This window comes from Dunckerocampus dactyliophorus, chromosome 15 (assembly GCF_027744805.1).
Source record: "Dunckerocampus dactyliophorus isolate RoL2022-P2 chromosome 15, RoL_Ddac_1.1, whole genome shotgun sequence".
In the NCBI taxonomy this organism is placed as follows: domain Eukaryota; kingdom Metazoa; phylum Chordata; class Actinopteri; order Syngnathiformes; family Syngnathidae; genus Dunckerocampus; species Dunckerocampus dactyliophorus.
Window position 1 is genome coordinate 19,285,572 of NC_072833.1, and position 21,814 is coordinate 19,307,385.

At 41.5% G+C, this 21,814-nt stretch overlaps 1 protein-coding gene across 5 annotated transcripts in view; it reads left to right on the forward strand.

Annotated features, from left to right (window-relative positions):
- The window catches only part of LOC129168484 (protein phosphatase 3 catalytic subunit alpha), a 90,586-nt gene that overhangs the window by 35,625 nt on the left and 33,147 nt on the right, over window positions 1-21,814 (forward strand). For all 5 annotated transcript variants that reach the window (XR_008566266.1, XM_054753804.1, XM_054753806.1 and 2 more), the window contains exons 2-3: window positions 10,419-10,619; window positions 19,395-19,519. Coding sequence is in view for 4 of the 5 variants with exons in the window: in XM_054753804.1 (XP_054609779.1) it covers window positions 10,419-10,619; window positions 19,395-19,519 (326 nt within the window). In the remaining variant the exon portion in view is untranslated. The remainder of the gene's footprint in view (window positions 1-10,418; window positions 10,620-19,394; window positions 19,520-21,814) is intronic.

The window sequence follows — 21,814 nt, forward strand, 5'->3', positions numbered from 1 at the left end:
AGCAATTAAACTGAAATAGGCTGTTTATCCGATGATCAAAAGTTTAAGACCACAGGCCATAAAAGCCAAAATCTGGTCAAAATTGTCATTTTCTGTCAGGCATTCACACTGTCATGCCCTCCTGATGGCTAAAGCTGAGAAGCTTTCTCTTTTTGAACGTGCTTGGATTGTCGAGCTGCATAAGCAAGGCCTCTCGCAGAGTGCCATTGCTGCTGAAGTTGGGTGCAGTAAATTAGTCATTCTACATTTTTTGAAAGATCCTGAGCATTATGGAACAAAAAAGTCAAGTGGTAGACCCAAAAAAATCGCACCTGCGCTGAGCCGGAGGATCCGATTGGCTGTCCATCAAGACACAGGGCGGTCTTCGACCCACATTAAGGCCCTTACTGGTGCCGACTGCAGCGCAATAACCATCAGACGGCATCTACGGGAAAAGGGTTTAAAAAAACAAATTCAAAGACCTCGTCTCCTTCAACACCAAAAAACTGCCCGTTTAGACTTTGCCAGGAAGCATCAAACACGGGACATTGAAAGGTGGAAAAAAGTTTTATTCTCTCATGAGAAAAAATGTAACCTGACGGTCCAGATGGCTTCCAACGTTACTGGCATGACAAGGAGATCCCACCTGACATGTTTTCTACCCGGCACAGTGGAGGGGGGTCCATCATGATCTGGGGTGCTTTTTCATTCAGTGGAACACTGGAGCTTCAGGTGGTGCAGGGTCGTCAAACGGCGGCTGCTTAGGTGCAGATGTTGCAGCGGGCATCCCTCATGACTGAGGGCCCTCGTCTGTGTGGTAACAGCTGGGTTTTTCAACAACGCTGCAGTCCACAATGCTCGCTTGACCAAGGACTTCTTCAGGGAGAATAACATCACTCTTTTGGATCATCCTGCATGTTCCCTCATTTAGATCCCATAGAGAACATTTGGGGATGGATGGCAAGGGAAGTTTATAAAAATGGCCATCAGTTCCAGACAGTTGATACCCTTCGTGAAGCCATCTTCACCACTTGGAGCAATGTTCCCACTAGCCTCCTGGAAACACTCGCATCAAGCGTGGAGCTACTCATTACTGAGTCCTACTGAGAACATTTTTTGTTCTGGTTTGGAGAGTTTTTAGTTATTTTTTGAGCGATGGTCTTAAACTTTTGATCAGCTGATAAACAGCCTATTTCAGTTTAATTGTTGTTTTCAATAAATTGCTTTTTCAAAAGTTTTTGTCTTTTTGTCTCACTCCCCCTTCTTGTTTTTGCATATTGTAGCTCTACTTAAAACCTCATTAAGATCCAACTGTGCAAAATGCAAATTCTAGCAATTTTTCAACTGGTCTTAAGATTTTGATCAGGGGTGTATATATTTCGCAATATGAATTTTAGGCAATATCACCCTTCCCCAGCTCTTGTTTTGCAGCCATCCAGTTTCTGCGTATCCTTGTCAGTACACCTCAGCGCAACATTCTAATCCCTCGCTTGACATCTTCCACAATACACTTCATTTTACAGTTGGTGTCTTCTTTCAATTGTAAGAGACCCATCAGGGAGGAGTCCGGCACCCGTTGTAAGTCTCAGGTCGATATGTTATTATTGCAGTTAGCATATTGATGACTGTTGAATATAAATCACCTTGACATTATAACAAAAGCGGTGGATAATTTATCCGGGCATGAATTAATAAACCGTAATAATAAACTAGATGAAGCTGTGCCAGACATTGCGTGTGAGTGTTGAAGAGCTGAATGCTTTGAAAAAGTATGAAAGAATGTAGGAATGAATGTAGGAGTAGTTTGGAAGCTGTAAGAATAATTTGGAAGCTGAGCTGAAGCTGTACTAAAATGCTGTTAAAATGTATACATGTTGAAATGTAGAATGTGTATCAGGTGTTTAAAAATAAGCAGTGTTAAATGTAATGTAATTTTATTAAACATGATGAACAATTAGACAGGGCTTGTACTCACAACCTTCAGGGTACCAATTGACCAATGTTAACCTGTAGTTACGTAGAAAAAAAGTGTATTGTTTACTGACTTTGCTTGGCGTCATGAACTCTACTACAGAAATCAGTGTTTTCTACACGTTCGCATCTTAAACTATTATTTCATGATGAAATTAAAAATGTGCCCATTGGTGAAACCTTTTCAATATGTTGTCTTGACTTCGGCTGCATTGTCTTTTGCATAATCATTTTAAATTCTTGTATATGAGTAATGTTTGATAGCAAATGGTAACTGTGTGCCCTAATGAACGTTCAACAGCTAATTTGACTGACATACAGGTTTACCAGTGCTTAGGTTGTGTACACAACTATTTAGGAGTTATGTGTAATTATCTTTATTTCCATATTGAAGTGAATTATGATAGCAACTACTTTGATTACTTGTAAACTTTGAAAATGTGAATGTGAAATACTAATCATCAATATTTACAATAGAATTTCAGAGTTTACTGGTTACATTTTGTAAATGTTATGTTTTATAGAAAGAGGTACATAATTTTGACCTGTACTTGCATGCTGAGAAAGTGTGTGCACTCCTGATATACATGTATAACGTACATAAATATCTACTCATATTTTTTTAAAATAAATATAGTAAATATATATACTTTCTATATTTATAGTAGTAGGTAGATCTTTGGGACTTGGTCATTTTAAAAGTAGCTTGCAGGCTAAAAAAGTGTGAGCACTCCCGGTTTATACTGTAGAATAGTAAGTGGAAAGTTATAGTGATATACTGTATGTTATAGAAATTGTTAGGTGACATTTCACCAGTGGTGGTACCTCTGGGTGGGGAATGAAGCACTCAAGCACCTGAGCTATGTCACCTCTGTATAATCAGTAATTCAGTAATGGAAAACTGTAAAATGATTTTTCACCAGTATGAGGCGGCAAATAAATTGCCCGTTCGATTTCAATGGGAACATTTTCACAGAAAATGTGAAATTACACTAAAGGTGGGAATATTTTGGAAATTCCAAATAGATAGCCACCTTGTACTGAATGAGATGAACATTTTGATGTTGGATTGGGTTGAATTAGTTGAGAAATGAAGGAGGAATTAACGGATAAAAAATTAGGCGGAATAAATGCAAGCATTCACACAATGAAGTATAATCTGAGAAAAGTCATACTATGAATTTGTCTTTTGATTCGGCGTTCCCTCTCGACACATGTGATCATTTCCAGTTTATCTTTATTTGGATGCCTTTTCTGCGCTTTTTCAATTTCTAAAAGCCTCCCACTCCCAGCACTCCGTTTATCAAGCATTGCAATGATCAGTAGCATTCCCCTACTGCACACAGATTTACATCAGCACACTCAAACACACATAGCCGCCAAAGCTACACTCTGCTAAGGGTTTGTTTTGGGCTGCCCCCCATCCCGACTAATGCATCACAAAGTGGTGCGCGGCAATTTCCGAGTGACCTTTCATCCACCAGGCCTAAAGCCTGCTAAGCCAGTTGTGATTTGTGCAGGGCCGGATGGGCTGTCTTATGTTCTATAGGTGGATTTAATACACCCTGCTACAGTATGATAAAGACATTATCTTAGCTTTATATTAGTTCAGCAGCAATTATAAAACTGTGACCTATACAAATCATGTTTATGTATCCAGCATTGCATATCATTTACTGTATATTTTCCTGATTAAAATGTGCTTTATGCTTCAGCTGCAGTTCTATGTTATACAGAATGACCTTAGGCTTTCTTCATATAAGCTTGCATTAAGAATACTGTGCAGTACATGCTTCGTAATCAGATTTTTTTTGGTACGGTACAGAGGCGTACCATGTTCCCACATGGTAACAAATTACGGAAGGGACAGGAAGTATAACTGACAATAGTCCAGCATCTACTCTTTAAACAAATACAGTGCAGCCCAGCCTTTGGCTAGCAATAGAGCCAAGGAGAAGCCAGAGCTTGAAACCCCCCTCATGTTGTTAAAGTCTCCTGGGAACACTTGGCCTTCATGGTGAAAAATGTAAATGGACAAAGACAAGTGGAAAAGACGGAAGTATTGTGTCGGCTTTGTTCAAGCCCTAGTGTGCAGCCTTCCCTGTTAAAATGCAGCCTGTTTATGCTGGACGCCATACTCCCGGCTCCTATTCATTGTTATGTAATTCAATTAACAAAATTGGCAATCTCGGAAGAGTAAGTTGCACTCTGTGGCCTACTCAAGGCATTGTGCTCATCCTCTTTTGCATGCATCGAGGCTGTCATTATTAAAAAGCCCACCGAGTTTTTAGTTTCCCTGTGTTAACAATGAATGTATGCGGCTCAGTGCATCTTGATCAGCATATAGTGCAATTACTTTACGGTGCAAGACCAAGCTCCAAAGCAGAGGGCCTTTATGCATAAGAACATCTGAACTAATCGAACTAATACATTTATTTGGCATGTTCCAAACAGACCTTTGTAATTGTTATGAAGCCAATTGTCGTCCATGCTCTGGGGCTCCTTTCCGCACACCATCAGCTCTTTTTGGAAAGACCTCACACATGGCAGGATGGAGTCGATGAAAGGTTGTCGCAAATTGCTACGTTTGTGATCTTTTACGAGGTTGTCGATATAGTTTGCTGCCATGCTAGAATGTTATTTCATCCAAGGCATTGTTTATATTGATTTTTACCCCTGCAATGCACAAAGGGTGTTATTTGCCAAAACCTCAAAGAGGGCAGGGTGTTAATTGGAGAGAAGCTGTTATTTTTCAAATGTAAAAACTAGGGGTGTCGCCACAAGATTAAAATGTGACGAGATTTCTCGTTTGGATAAAAGCTGAAGAACAAGCCAGCCAAGGAAGCCAATCAGACTGAACTATGGCATCGCTACTATGAATGATAATACAGCAATTTGGAAGTGGCAAGATGCGAGGAATTATTGGAAGTGCACACTTTTAAGTAGCTTTAGGCACACCTGGCAATCCAACCTACCTTGGTGTTCCAAGCAGCAGCGTCTGCTGACGTGTGAATGTTTTTTTTTCCATCGACAGCTGCTTGCTACTTGTTGATGTCCAAGCAGAAGATGTAGTAATTCTACATTTCATCAACTTTAATTAAAGTTGTCAGATCAACTTGTCCACACCCTAAATCAGAGCGGTTCTATTGACGCGCATCGCATTTGGCTGAGCGCCAGCTTTCATGCACTGCGATCACCGGTTTTGTTTCATAAGACACCTCATACATAGAAGAGATCCGTGTTTAGCGACATGGTCGCTATATTTAGCAAGTAAGGCTGCACATTTAAGTGTCTCTTGCATCATGCATTTATTTAGTGATTAAATACAAGCCATCAACAAAGGTGAGGCATCCGCCGAGCAGTCGCACAGGAGTGAATGTGGCTCATTGCAGGAATAAAATAAACAAAAACCCAGTAAAAGTGGAAAAATAGCGCAAAAAGGCATAATGTAACTAGAAAAATCTAAAATGTTGATACTAATAAAATGAAAAATGAATGGATGGATATATGTATAATGTAGATATATAAATTATTAAGAACTATCAAAGGACAGCTAGACAGCCCAGATGTAAATAGACTAAGACAAGTAGACAATAGAAAAACAGTGAGCATTATTATTATTATTATTATCATCATAACAGTGGTTTATTTGGTCTCATAAATGGTGACAAAAATATCTTTCAGTGTCAGTTTGTGGGACAATTTTATAGTTGTATTTTATTTTTTATTATTTGATTAATGTATTATTAATTTTATATTTTAATTTATACTTTTTATTACATACTTTTATTCAAATTAATGTTAAAATCTCATCTCATGTTGTTCTCGTAGACCCAATCTCGTCTCGGCTATGTACGAGTTCCAGGACTGTGATGTAACTCGAGTTTTGGTGTAAGTCGGATCTTACACAGTGGTGTGAAAAGCGTTTGCCCCTTTCCTGAATTCTTTTTTTGTTTTTGTTTTTTTTTGGTCACACTTAAATGTTTCAAGTCATCAAACAAAATAAAATATTATTCAAAGACAACACAAATGAACACAAAATGCAGTTTTTGACTGAAATTTTTTATTACAAGGGAGAAAAGAACTCAAACCTACATGGGCCTGTGTGGGGGAAAAAGTGATCCTAGCCTTTCATGATACATCATCAATTACATACCCCGGCATTACTTTTGTAAACAATGCATCTGGCAACTTTGTGGTTAACTGACTACATTGAATACAGACTAGTGAGTTTCATACTCCATATAATGCTGTTTCCTGTCTGATTTCCTGTTCGTTCCCACACTCCCCGTTCATTGTGTATATTGCTGGGTTGCACGTGACGTCACATCCAGTTGCTGTCGTCACTGGCTCAAACAGATGGAGGGTAAAGCGTATTTGTAGCTGGATGTCATGTAAGTAAAATCAGAGCGAAAATGCCACATATGTACGCTGTTCTCGCATGTTGAAACCTTTCAAATGGGGCTTTTCGAAAACAATATTCCTAAAGTAGTCCATCATAAAGATAAAAAAGTTCAAGAAACAACCGGAAAAACAAAGAGAAAGGTGGCTACTGAACCTGCCTCTCATTGAGTGAAGCCGAGTCTGAACACGCTCTTGTTTGCAGTGACCAACAACAAGCAAAATTTATATTAAACCTAAGTATATTGTTGGAACTCGAAAATGCTGTTGAAAATGGGAAAAGCAGAAAGAATTGCCTCACAACAGAAAACTATAGGTTTATTTCCTTATACCGCTTCAGCTACTATAAATGCTCCAACTGTATTAGTGCCCAGTTACGTTAAGTTCTATACGCACCATAAATATACCGGCAAGATTACGCCTGGTCTGTTGCAAGAAAACAAAATGGAAAAGTAACGTATAAAAGACTGGGGCAAGTCTGCACCAGCCGTATTTGAACTCCAAGCACCTCGGCCTGTCTCCCTGCCACTGTCGCCCCATGAGCGCTCAGAGGTGAACAGGTGGCCCTGGTTCCTCTCCACTCTGGATCTTCTGAGCAGCACCCCGGCTAAAACGGCGAGGTGAGGTGCTTCACCTTGGAAGCCCTGGGGCTTGGCTCTGGAGGTCACACTTTGCCAAACAGCGCAGTGAAACGATGAAAGACACGTATAAGAATGTATTCATGCAGACTGACTTGGTGTAACAATGTAGATAGACCTGTTAGAAGCATTATTTTCATCGGCTACATTCAGTAGGTCTGAGACGGAAGATAAGCTTGCTCGCCTTGTTTTCACCTATTTCATGTCCATTATTCACAATCAGCCAAACACTGTACAAGATACTGAATTTGTATGTGGCTGTATTCTTTGTGTGCCGTCCACGCGTCATAACGGAAGTGACACGACTGCCTCTAGGTCACGTGGTTGCAACCCAGCATTTATTGTACAGTGGCTCAAATGGTAGATGATGATGATTTACTCTTATTTTTTTATTGGCCTTTTGGGGATACTAATGTCTCACAAATTCTGCCTGGCAACAATGGACTTCCTATCTGTGCACAAACAAGACTTAATAGTTAAAGGCGTTAAGTGGAGTATTATTTAGGGTATGAATCAAAGGAAGGTTCTGTCTACATGTCTTGGATGGCTAATAAGTGACGAAAACATGTGTATCAACGCAAAACATAGCCGATATTTCACAACCTGATGTTTCCATTCTCAAAGAACCACAGTGTGACGGATGAATGCCTGCCTCCAGCTGCCGTTTACAACCAAGCTGAACACCGATTATTTCATTCACAAGTTGCACGCCTGAAGTTGCAGGTGATGAGCTGCCGCTTTTGTGAAACTCCAGATGTGTGTGAAACGTAAAAGCTGCTTTGCTGAAGAATCGCAGCCCTTTTTCTACATGCATACTCTTTATTTACCAAAGCCCTCCTAGCAGTGAGAGAAAACTCATTTCACGCATGGAATTTACAATGCTAATCTGAAGCAAATTTCCAGGGAAAGTTCATTCAGATGCCCGCTCTCTCCTCCGTTTCTCCGTCATGCCAGATTCAAGCCTGCAGTGCAGCTAGCCAGTTACATAACAGGAGGGAGGGACTGTTGAATTAATGAAGGTGAGCTGCTAATGGAGCATTAGGGAGCAGTGCGTCGAGAGAGCCTCTCGCAACCATGAAAATGGTGGATGCACGTACGGACAGACGCATGCCGGTGTTTTCATTCATTGCTATGCTGGGAAGTCCGTTTTTGTCACACACGCACACACACACACACACACACACTCACATATCTAGACTATTACAATGTGCCTTGTAATGTTTTGGCAGGGGCACACTTTCCCGTTAATAAGGAAGGCTGTTTAAAATTCCACAAGGGGAAAGTTCAGTGTTTCCATTGTCATGACTGAAGGCAATGAAAGGAGGATGTGTTGAGAGGCAACAAGCACTGCTTTCTCTCAGGTTATAGTGTTATTCTTTGCTGCTCGGAATTTTACAAAGTGTTATGTCATATGGCTTCACTGAAAGGGTCGCATTATGGCGCAGGGTGTGCCTATGACAGGAAAAGTATTTTAATAATTTCAGGCTCCGACCTGAAAATAAGACGAACAAGCCGAAATGCTACTGTTGCGTCAAAGTGTGCCAGTAGGCTGCAGTCAAAAGGCCTCAGTCTTGAGTTGCACAGCAGGTGCTGTGAGGGGAGGCCAACCCAGGGCTTGGTGTAATTCTATATCAGACGCTGGTTTGTCATTGCCCCAGATACCTGAGCGGAATCAACAAGTTCTAAGCAGTGCTCAGACTGGGAGGATAGCGGTGCATTTTAGCACTTTGTCTTCAGCAAGGAGCCCTGAATCTGCAGAGTTTGACACACACCTGTTAGATAGTTTAAAAAGAAAAAACAGGTCAGTTGAGACACTCCATATTGTTTCGCTGAGCAAAGGGACACCAGAATACAAGGTCCGGTTACCGTTGATGTCACCTTCAGCAATGGATGGATGTTAGTTAACACACTCACAGCCTAAAGCTAACTTGTTTCGGCTTAAAAACACACCTGTTTATTCTGTAAAAACTGCAAGCTTAGCCTTATTTTCAATTAGTTGAGCCTTATTTTCAATAACTCAGTGTTTCCCATACGCAGCCCACCACAAATAAATTTTGACCATCACAGATTGATAAATATGCATAAAATTACATACACATGCATCATGGCCAGTTATGCAAATTAGATGAGTCTCACGGCATTGAATCCATCGCAACTGGACTTTTCAGGTTGTCTTAGAAGACGTTTCGCCTCTCATCGGAGCGAGCTGACAGGTGAGAGATGTCCTATCTAGTCTGACTGGTGTGTGTCCCACCTAGTCTTTGAGCATGAACTGATGAAGTCTGCTCTGATGAGAGGCGAAACATCTTCTGTGACAACATGAACAGTCCAGTTGCAATCGATTCAATGCCCTGAGAATACATTGACCTGGATATTCTGGAGAATATTCACAGGCAAATTAGACGACGATATCATGATGCCATAGTTAGAATGTCCTGTGAGCCCCATGGGAAACACTGTAATCTGTTTGGATTAGAACATTTGGTGTTTAAATTTGTCTTTGGAGCATTTTGCACAGGAGTGATTCAACAGTACTCATGAAATAGACAGGAATTCATATTGCTAGGTTTCAACCATGTGACCTCGAGGCCGTTTGCGTCACTTCCAGTGAGCAGCTGGGGGTCAAACTGACTATGACCACATACACACTCAGTATGTTTGTACAATATATGGCAAAGCGAATAATGATTACTATCATTGAAGTTATTTGCTCCAATTATGTGATTGTACATGCTGAAGACATAAAATGGTTAAAAACAAGACGATCGAACAGCAGACATAATAAATGTAGCAGATGAAAATAATGCTTCTAACATGTCTATCTGCATTCTTGCACCAAATCAGTCTACATGAATACATTCTTGTATGTGTCCTTCATTGTTTTGCAAAGTGTGAGCTCCATGGCCATGTCCGCGGGCTTCCAGAGCGACGGCAGTTTAGCTGGATTTCACACACTATTCCCGGGCTGTTGAAAGCCCCAGACCGTGCCACACTTCCAAGCCCTCCGTGTTGCATGTCTGAGTATGCTTCCAGGCGGAACACCTTGCCATTATAGCTGGGATGCCGTTGTGGAGGTCAGGAGAACTAGGGTGGAGAGGGGCCAGGGACAACTCACCTGTCCGCCTTTGAGCCATCATGGGGCAGCAGGGTCAGGGAGCAAGGTGCGCGGAGCCCACGGCGGATGCAGGCATGTGTCAACACCATGATCGCGTCACAAATTTGAATACGTCTTTTATATGTTACTTTTCCATTTCGAGGAGGCTTTGTAACCTTGGCAGTATATTTATGGTCAAGGCCATTTCTTGCTATAGGCGAACTAAGCGAATGCTTAAAGCCGCCAAGCCAACAGGCCAACGTTCTCCCAGGAGAATGAAAATGTCTGGGGATACTAATGCCTTTTTTAAACATGGTCTTTTCACCCACCTGCAGCTGTCCCCTTCCCGCCCAGTCACCGACTTACGGCTAAGGAGGTGTTCGACAGCGAGGGCAAGCCCAAGGTGGATGTGCTGAAGGCCCACCTGACCAAGGAGGGCCGCGTGGAGGAGGCGGTGGCGCTCAGGCTCATCGGGGAGGGCGCGGCCATCCTTCGCTCAGAGAAGAACCTGCTGGACATCGAGGCCCCGGTGACAGGTCAGTCCGGAGTTGTTTGTTACTCTGATGACTATGAGGATGTTTGCTGACTGTGGAAAAAGCAGTTTATTAGCAAACAGCACAGGGGAGCTAAAATGTATCTTTGTAGATCATCATCTTGAAATTGAATGATACACTATCTTGTAATCGGGCACATAACGTTATCTCTTGTCGTTGCCATAGCAACTGTGGTTCACCTGCTTAGTAGGTGGACCAGTTTGAAATCCGAACATGTTACCAATGTTTCTGTTCTCAAGTGCCAATAAAATGCTAATTCACACCAATAAGGAGAGCCTGGTTGCCCATACAATTACGACTGATGCACATGCATTTCTTCCTGATCAAGTGGCACCCATCCTCCATTAGACTTTCTGATGAGGCTTCTTTGATGCTTTGCAAATGTGAGATAGCTTCTATGGCAACAACCAATCACTCCAAAAAATAGTCCCTGCATGCATATTCGATAAAACACAAGCTAGTTTCCTGCTGCTCAACAGCCACGCAGCCCTCTGAGGCTCTTCAGGGGAGCACAATAGATCTAAAAAAGAAGTGACAGCGCCTCTTATGTAAGATCTGACCTGGGTCGATGAGATCCAACTAAATGTGATATGTGAAAAATGACTATTAAAGACACAAAAAAAAAGATTCCTTGATGTTCTGATTGAACTTCCTGATCACAATTTGCTCTCTTTTATGATATCTGAGGACTCCCTTCCAATGCGAACTACATCACTTTCCCACAATTCTCCACTCATTTCTTCACCTCGTGTCTTTAGCAGCTAGGGTCTTTCTCACAAACCAATTCCAACATGACACTGGAATTATGTAAATATTTAGCGGGGATGCAAGGAAGCATGAAGAAGCATGAAGCCCCGTTGTGGTTGTTGAGCTCATATAGTCACTTCCTGGTCGGGCCAGATGGCCGGTGGGGGTTTCTTCAAAAGGGAGGGGAGAGAGTAACAATGAGTGTGCAAGTTGCTCGAGTGGCCTTAACACACAAGTCAACAAAGCTTACAGAGTCACATGAGCATGCTTTTAAAGGGTCACTGACATGATTTTTTAACTTTGCTTAAATATGCTGTATATTGTTTGTAATTATGTTCTACATTGTTCGTTGTTTTGAAAGCGAACGTTAAATTAATAAAAAATTACATGATGTTCTGCCACGATGTTCTGAACTTCTCAGAAAAGGGGCGTTTCCCAAGTGATTTTGGTGATATTTAAGCCAAGTTGAAAAATCATGTCAGCAACTCTTTAATATTCGTCCCATGTTGGATTATTTTTCACCAAATTTAAACAAGGGCACTCGAGATTCCCTCTTTTGACATGATTGAAAGAGGGGGTCTAGGGCCCGGCACGATTCAATGCCATCTCGTATGACCCTGCAGTGCCTGCACAATGTGGTGTAAAGAAAGAATAATGTTGTAAAGGTGACTATAGGGATTATTTCATGTTTACAGGGCTCTAATAATGTCAAAACCCATATTTAGAAAGTCATAAACAGCTGAACTCGCTCCACTCAATATGAAGGAGCAGCAGCTCTACTCTGAGCACCTCCCGGATGGCCGAGCCCCTCACCCAATCTCTTAGGGTGAGTCCAGCCACCTTACGGCGGAAATTCATTTCGGCCGCTTGTATCTGCGATCTCATTCTTTCGGTCACGACTCAAAGCTCATGAGCAAAGGTGAGAGTGGGAACATGGATCAACCGGTAAATTGCCTTCCTAAATGGCTTCGCCTTCCGGCTCAGCTCTCTCTTCCCCACGACGGTCCAGTAGAGCGACTGCATTACTGCAGACAGTGCGCCGATCCGCCTGTCGACCTCACGCTCCAAACTTCCCTCACTTATGAACAAGACACCGAGATACTTGATCTCCTCCACATGGGGCAAGACCTCACTCTCAACCCGTAAGGTGCAATGTACCCTTTTCCGACTGACAACCATGGCCTCAGATTTGGAGGGTGCTGAGTCTCATCCCAGAAGCTGCAAACTGATGAGGCCATCAGGACCACATCGTCTCTGAATAACAGAGACAAGATACTAAGGCCTCCACACTGGACCCCCTTAACGCCTTGGCTGCACCTACAGATTCTGTCAATAAAAATTATGAAATTATGAACAGAATCAGTGACAAAATGCAGCCTAAGCAGGAGGCCAATGTTCACCAGGAACAGGCTCGACTTACTGCTGACAATACGAACCAGACTCCTGCTCTGGCTGTACAAGGACCGAATGGCACCCAATAGTGTGCCACCAATCCCACACGGTCAAATGCCTTTTCCGAGTCCGCAAAGCACATGTACAGTAGACCGATTGGGCAAACTCCCTTGTACCTTCCAGTACCCTTGCAAGGGTGTAGAGCTGGTTCAGTGTTCCGCAACCAGGACGAAAACCACATTGCCCCTCCTGTAGCCAAGGTTGGATTAATGGTCATACCCTTCTATCCAACACCCTGGAATAGACTTTCCCAGGGAGACTGAGGAGTGTGATCCCCCAGTAGTTGGAACACTCTTGAAATGGGGACCACCCCCCTGATCTTCCCATCTAGACGTACTGTTTCCAACTGAAATAACACATCGGTTACATATACATGCAGATAATAATGTGAATAATCCACAACTTTGACATTAGGAAACCGCTCACCCATGCAATGCCATATACGCTGTTTGCCCTGTACAGTGAAAACTGGGATTCAGCTGTGTAATGACCACTCAAGTCTGTTACAAGGATGAACTGCAGTCAAGTTGAGCCCCTGATGAAGACGTTGAGCATGCAGATGAGCTTCCCTGAGACAGTCTCTGACAAAAATTCTTTGGTGATGCAGCTGTTGTCCGGGTGGCTGGTGCCAGACGGTCTTTGAGGTGAAGATACTGGATGTCAGCGTTCTGGTGTGGTTACATATGGTCCGTGGTTGTGAGGCTGGTTGGATGTACTGCCAGATTTTTTGGTGTGTACCTAGTGTGGCCACCATTTGCCTCAAATACCGACTACGCCGATCCAGAGCATCTCAAACATGCTCAATGGGTCACATGTCCAGCGCGTATGCTGGCCATGCAAGAACTGGGACTTGTTCCGCTTCTAGGAATTGTGTACAGATCCCAGCAACATCAACAAAATGCACCAGTGTTCATTGTCCATAACTTATGCCTGCCCATAACATAACCCAACCGCCACTTTGGGCCACTCGATCCACAACACATGGCTTGTCTTTCACCGCACTTTTTATAGTTACTCATAATGTTGGTTTCTGGCATTCACAAGCAACTTGTTGTACACATAAGACTAATTTGCATTCTTTAAGACTTTCTGGGCCATATTTGTTGATTTTATGAGTAAAGCAAAAGCATTGCTGTTTAAAGACATCCTATTTTTTTTTCTCACACACTGTCGATTTGAGTGAATCGCATCACATGCGACTCGTGTATACTGCCTGTCTTTATCTCCACATCACCAATGTCACCGGCAGTACCTCCAGAGGATTATTTTAGATGAAGGTTAAAATACAGGAGATTTACCGGAAGCTATTTAAACGAGAGGGCAGCGGGAAAGAAGGGCTAAATACAGTAGTTTCCTGGGGAAAACGGTAGACTTGACAGCTGTGACACTCTCGCGTGTCTGCATTCATGAGCATAATAAAACCATGTAATTTCATTAATGTGCTCGTCTCTCAAAAACTAACGACAGAGTCAGCCTTGTACAAAATAATCTGACCGACTCAAAATAAGGGTGAAAATAGGCCACATATTAAGAGAAATTGTAGTAACACAGCAGAATAGATTGTTTAATTTAATTAATACAATTGCTCCTCTTACAAGTAATTAATGACAGTGGAGACATTGTACAAAAACAATCACAACGACTCCAAATGTAAAATATTAAATGTAAAGTATGGAAATATCTCAAAGTCAGAGATATTGCAGTAAAACAGAATAGAAGTGATGGGGCAAACAAACAGGCAATGACACAAATGCAGTGTGAGTGCACAGAAGTCCCCCAATAGTGTATTAGAAATGTGTTGCCTTGATACTGGAATTTAGACAGTTTAAAAGTGATTTTGGTCTGGCATACTGGGATCACACCATTTTTGTGTGTAGCCTTAATGCTAATGAGCTGTGTTTGTCCAAGAAGTGCTTTTATATACACTGTGACTCTGCACTTGTCCAGTGTAATAAATGCCAAGTATCACATACAACAACGTAACATTAAGGTGTGGGACAGAACAACACAAACGTTAGCAACACTAGCATACCGTAGCTAGAGTATGTGAGCTATAGTGCTAACCTTACAGTCCCATTTTAACAGTGACATCATGCTAGGTTAGCTTAGTCACTAAAGAAAAACAAAATGATCAAACTCCCAGCCCGCACGTCTGTACCTGAACAATGGATAGTTGGCTGAGCTTGTAAGATGTGTAGATGTGTAAGATGTGTAGCTAAGCCTACCTGCAACTTCAAAAGCAAGCATTTGAGGGCCTCTTCTCTCAAAAACGAGTGAGGGAGATGATAGATTTCTGTCATGTTTGGTGCTCATGAACAAACTCTAGAGACACATATTAAGAACATCATTAAAAGTAATTATTGCATAACGGGCCACCATTCATTTCTGTTGCCAAAACATCAAAACATCAAATCCAAAGTGTTGAGAGGCACGGATTGTGAAAAAAAAAAATAAAAATAAAAATGTTGTGTATTGTGCCTGGCCTCTGTTAGACATGGCCATAGTTACAAAGTGAAAGAATCGTGACCACTGGTATGACAGTGACAAAATATGCCAATAGCCTCTCCATACAATCTGTCCACCTCTGTTTTCCTAAGTGCACACTTACGGGGCGTAAGCAAGGGAACACCCCGTTGTTACTGGAGGCAATGAGGCTGGCCTTGGAGTGGCCTGTGTAGGATCTGAAGCCACGTTGTGTAATGCCCACCGCCCACTCCCTGGAGCTGCAGGCTGCTGATGTGCCGCTTACTAGTGGAGCTCGCATTTAGTGCAAAAGCACAGCGATGGTCAGAACGAATTGTTTCTCGCTACAGATAATTTACTCCCACCTGTTCTTCTTACGTGGGCTTCTCACTTGTTTTTTTTTTTTTTTTTTTTGGGGGGGGGTGGCTGTGTTGCATCCAAGAGGAGGCAGGCTGTTGATAGATCTGAATGATGGACAGATTCCATCCTCCCCCCTCTAATATATTTTTCTCAATTACTGAAGCGTTTCCATAGCAATAAGCATCCCGCACTACATTACACAAGACAAGATGAACCTGGATATCCTTGTTGTGTTGCTTCATTTTAGCGGTGCATTATACTAACCGGACACATTAAGTGTCCTGTTATGAATCAATGGAGCTGCTTCCTGTTGTCAATGTTGACATATTTTAACAAAATAAACAGCACTGAGAACTGAGAGCATCAAACATTCAAAATAGTCCATTGCGACAACTTTGTAGTGAGTGTTGGCTTGATTGCAAAAAGGGACATTTTTAGAAACTGGACACAAATAGCCTCAAAGGCTCAATTTTTCTATTAGTTTTTTTTTTTGCCTCCGAATCAAAGTGTGTCACAGTGTGGGTTTAATAAAAAAAAATCATTGTCAGGGCTGTGTCTCACGAGAATCATAACTGGAGATAATTGCTCTGCAATGCTGTCCTCCAGCTTGCTCTAATTGGGTGATACTTTTTTTTTTTTTTGCTATTTGCTTTTACTTTTTTTTAAATGCTGTGCAAACACATTTCACACATTTGCCCTGCTTAATTATCTTGAATGGGAAGGAGAAGATATTGTAAGGAAATAGGTAACTTTGGACGCTAATTGCTCTTGAATGTACACCGTACATGCACTTGAGTTTATTCAGGTGAAATGTTAGCCAGTGACCTTGTGACCTAACCTTTGCAGAATGCACCCAATTGACCCACCGAGCTTTAATCAGACCACCTCATGCTGTCAACTGGCGGCAGCTGACACAAATCACAGGCCTCCCCCCGACCCCCGGGGAGTAATAGAGCGTGAGGTCGCGAAGGTCATAGGAAACTAATCCCTAGTGAATGATTTGTCGTCATGTGGCATTTTTGCCAATTCTCTAAATATTTAACCCAGAAGAGGCCCTTAAAATGCAGTCTCTCGTTTGACTTGGTGACTCAAAACTTCTGCAAAAATATGTTGATATTTTTCCCCTCTTTAAATGGCAATATTTTAAAGCATATTAATGTATGTATGTGTAATGTATATTAAAGAAATATATACTGTATATATAAAGTTTGGGTGTCACTGTTTACGAGATGAGATTATGCACAAGATTGAGTCTACGAGAATAAGACGAGACAAGATTTTAACATTACGCCCGAGAAATCTTGTCACATTTTCATCTTGCGAGATCTTATGACACCTCGAATATCATTTTTTTAATATTTTTAGGCTTGTTAAAGGCCAGTATGTTTACATAACTCCAGTGTTTTTAAATGAGAAAAATATTTTTTTAATTGTATCCATAAATTTCATGATTTAAAGATTATTATTATTCCTATTATTCTTATTATTGTTATTCTTCTTCTTCTTCTTCTTCTTATTATTATTATTATTAGGCCCTTGTTGCATGCTTTGAATGGGCAAAAGTAGCACCATCTGTCTGACTAATATACAAATAAAAAAATGCAGGCCAGTAGTCCACATTGAATGAACTCTTAGGGACAGCTCTCATTTTGACATGAAGTTGTATGACATCCCCATCAGCAGTGTAGAAGCCAAATTGAAGTAACCCCAGCAACTAACCGGAACTACGATCCTCATCACCAAAATCCGACCAGAACTGGGCTCACGAAACCAAGTGGGGGGGGGGTAAGTCGCTGTTGATGTACTACACTGCTGATGGGGATGTCATACAACTTCATCTGAAAAAATGAGAACTATCCCTTAAACATGAAGGATTGCATTAGTTTATGTTAAGATAAATGTACAATCAAAAATGTCATTTTCAATGAGACATTTGTTGTCACAAGGAACAAATGTGTAGTTTTGCTATTTTAGAGTAATTTAAGGAAACAAGGATGATAACTCTGAAATTATATGATATATTCAGTCAACACAGCCAAAATGGCTTGAAAAGAAGAAACGGAATGGCACAAAATATCCTCACGAAGTGTTAAACTTGGTAAAGGGATAGTTCGGATTTTTTGGCATGAATCAACAATGACTTACTCTGATTTTTTTGAGGAGGCATTTTTGTGATGCAAATGTATTACTCTTTTGAACGCATGTTGTTTTAAGAAGCCAAACTTCTTATGATCTCAGCAACTCACCGGAACTACGTTCCTCATCACCAAAATCTGACCAAAACTGGGCTCATGGCTACACTGCTGATGGGGATGTCATACAACTTCAGGTCAAAAAATCTGAACTATCCCTTTAAGCATGATGTTAAATTGCTGCATTGAATAAATAATAATAATTAGCAATAATAATAAGTAAATAATAATAATAATTTCCCATTTTGTCCACAATTCTTATGTCAGACATGAACACGTCTTTCTCTTTTCTGTGTGTTCTAAAGATATAAAAACAGATAAAATGCTTCTTACTGCACATAATGGGGAACACTTTCTCCGCCTATAAAACCTTCTGAAAAAAACTCACTCACTCCTACATATAATGTAGGAGTGCTACGGCGACATTGTTATGATTATTATTAACATTCTTACGCTGATCAAACTACGTTACTGGAGTATTTATACCTTGCCACACCACAATGGCTAGCGACGAGCTTCACCGCACACTCAGCGCCACACTCTCAGTTCCTCAGACCACTCCCAAAAGGTAACGCTACATATTGGAGCTGCTGCTACTGCTGCTGTGTTTTTGTTTTTGACTTTGGAAAAGCCAAAGCTAGGTGTCGGCATTCATTCCCATGTTGCTATGTGAAGAATGCACGTGCATAAATCCGTCCCTCAAGCTTTCCGATGCTCTTCTAGACTTGCGTCAATGCGCCCCCAGGAAGGAAGTTCCGGTAGAGCTTAGAAGGACCCAAATACGGCAAAATACTTTATTACGTGTTATCATGAATGTACCTGTTGATGATCACATGATCAAAGCATGTATATAAAACCTTAAAACCTTGTTGGAGTTTTTTGTAGGAGTTTTAAAAGCGCTCTTTGTAGGCGGCACAGGTGTATCCCATTACGTGTAGTAATGAGCTGTCTCTTTTTTTATTTGTTTTTCTATCTTTAGAACGCACAGAAAAGAGAAAAACGTGTGTTCATGTTTTACCTAAGGATTGTAGATGATGGGCAGTTTTCCTGTTAGTCAAGTGGGATCAACCCAGCTACAGGAGAAGTATTCCATAGAGTTCAAGTGTGTGTAAAAGACTCTCAGCACCACAGGGATGGTTTTCTCCTAGCGAGAATCTGTCTGCAAAGGCGGTGACATGTTTTCCAGCATTTTCAGCCAATGAACCTTCAGTGTCTTTGCCAATGCTCGGATGAAGTATGGTGAATCGCTTCAAGGTCTCCAGTAGAAAGAGACATATGGTGGAGAAGCAAAGCACAAAAGTGCTGAAATCCGTCCACTTAAATCTGTGTGTCATTCTTGCAGCACTGTCTTCTTGTATTTTGTTTTTGTGTCACACAATAATCGGAGCCACCAGTTAGCAGTGGGTCCATAATGCTAAACAATGTATCCATTATGCTCCCGTGGTACAGCGGGGATGTGGAATATGGAAATAAGCAGCCTTGTGGAGGCTTTTATGTGCTGTTCTCCTCATGTTTTTTTTCTGCTCTTTTGTTCTACCTGTAGTGTGCGGCGACATCCACGGGCAGTTCTTTGACCTGATGAAGCTCTTCGAAGTGGGAGGCTCGCCTGCATCCACACGCTACCTTTTCCTGGGGGACTATGTCGACAGAGGGTATTTCAGTATTGAAGTGAGTTTCAAATGGTCTTTATTAATAGCTGATAGATATAATCAAAATATATTTACATCAAGTATTATATCTTCCCGAGGAGCAACACTAGAAAGTAAACTTTGATATACTTTAGAGTAGTCTGTGTACAGCTTGTATAGAAATATAGATTCACTATCCACTGAAATGACAACACACAGCCATTATTGTCTAAATAGCTGGCAATACAATGAGTAGCAAGATACAGTGGTGCCTTGGTTGGCGTCATTAATCTGTTGCAGAAGGTCTGACTCAAACCAAAACAGACTCTAACCAAAGCAAATGTTCTCATAGAAAATAATGTAAATCCAATGAATCCGTTCCAGACACCCAAAAATCTCAACACGAAACACTTTTTATACACAATAATTATAGTTTTATGTGCAGAAAATTATGCAAAAATAATTACGAATGACAAATGAATGAACTGAACATTTAACATCACTTTTACCTAGTTTTGTTGGGGAAAAACAAAACAAAACCATCATTTACAAAATAAACACATCATTCTGCGGCAACCACAATTTGCAAAAATGTAAAAAATATATAAGACTAAATATCAACGTTCTAGAACCAATAAGCATGTACTACTCCCTTTCAATATAGAAAATAAAAAATAAAAAAAAAACACTAGCGGCGGGAAGTGCGCCGGCGAGGATGCCTTATGTCTGGTGACATTTGATTGCGGATACCGCAAACATGCTACAGTAAGTTGGAGTCCTTACGTTTTGTTGTTGGAAGCAGAAATGAGTGTTATGGATGTAAAATGAGACAGATGGAAACACCAAGTGTCACCCTCGATGAGTGTCACCTTGTCTCAGTACGGTCCATCACCTTTCTCTTTAGTGCGGTCAATGTGTTTGTTACGTCGTGTATGTCTCTCTTGCAGCAAGTAAACAAACGCTGTTGCTATAAAATGGCGCCCGCGGCCCACAAATGCATTGCGTGATCACCTGCAAGTGTCGAGAGATTTCGTCTTGTGCGCGTGATCCAAGATGGCAACGTAAACAAAACGGATGGTATTTTGGACGATAAACAAGCGGGCGAATGCAAGCCAGGGCAAAATTTTAGCAAGAATTTTGCTAGAATTGCTAGAAAGGCAAAATTTTAGCAAACATTTTGGGGGCAGATGTTAACCAAGGTACCACTGTAATTGCGTCTTGCCTACAGTCAAGCATGGGGGTACTAGTGTTATGGTCCGGGACTGCACAACTGCTGCCAGCATTGGGAGCTGCGGTTCATTGAGGGAAAACATCAATTCCAACATGTACTGTGCCTTTGTTAAGTAAAAACTAGGCCGCATGGCAGTGTTCCAACATGAAAAGGAGCCCAAACACACCTCCAAGATGACAAGTGTAGAGTGCTGAGGAAGCTGAAGGTGATGGAATGGCCAAGTATGTCTCCACCACACCTGAAACCAATTTGGGCATCCTCAAGTGGATGGAAGCAAGGTAGCTCCACCTTCCTCAAGTGGATGGAAGTGAAATAACCCCAAAAATAAAAAAAATAACCCTATCCACACAGAAACGTTTTCAGGCAAAGTATTTTATCGTTTCAGCCTCTCATCCACACGGAAACGGCGTTGTGGGTGCCCTGGAACTGTGTTTTTTGAGAAGGGCTTCCAGATTGGGAAAATCTGAACGACTCGTCGTTTCTGTATGGAGTAACTATGCGCTGATTTTTTTATTTTTATTTTGTTTTATTTTATTTATTTGTTTTTACGATGACGTCGCCGACCCATCGCTGTCACGTGACCAGGAGTGAGCTTTGATGACAAGCCTACTTCGAGTGTCATAACTCACCGCAGTCAACATTCTCCCAGTATTTTCTTGTCTTATACTCCCAAAATGATGTAAATGTAGAAGAGCCTCAGAAAGCGGAAGCCGACGGATTTATGCGCATGCATTGTTCTTTCGTCTTCTATGGTTTGGTGTGTCACGTGGTTCCGTCCGCATGTCTGTTCACAGCGCCACACGTAGGTGGTGTGCCCTGTGCGTTACATCGTTTTCACTCAGTTATCCGTTCCCGTTTGAATGCGACTATTTACTATTACGACAGTGTGTATGCGACTTTTATTCAACCTGCCCAAAAAAATCCCAAGAACGTTCCCGTGTGGACAGGACCTAACATCCACCATCTCTACCTGTGATGTCATCATGGAGGAGTGGAAGAGTATTCCAGTAATAACCTGTGCAACTGATCATGGTGACTTCCATGGCCAAGAGGATTAAGGCAGTGCTAGATAAAAAGTGTGCTCAAATTAAATATTAACACTAA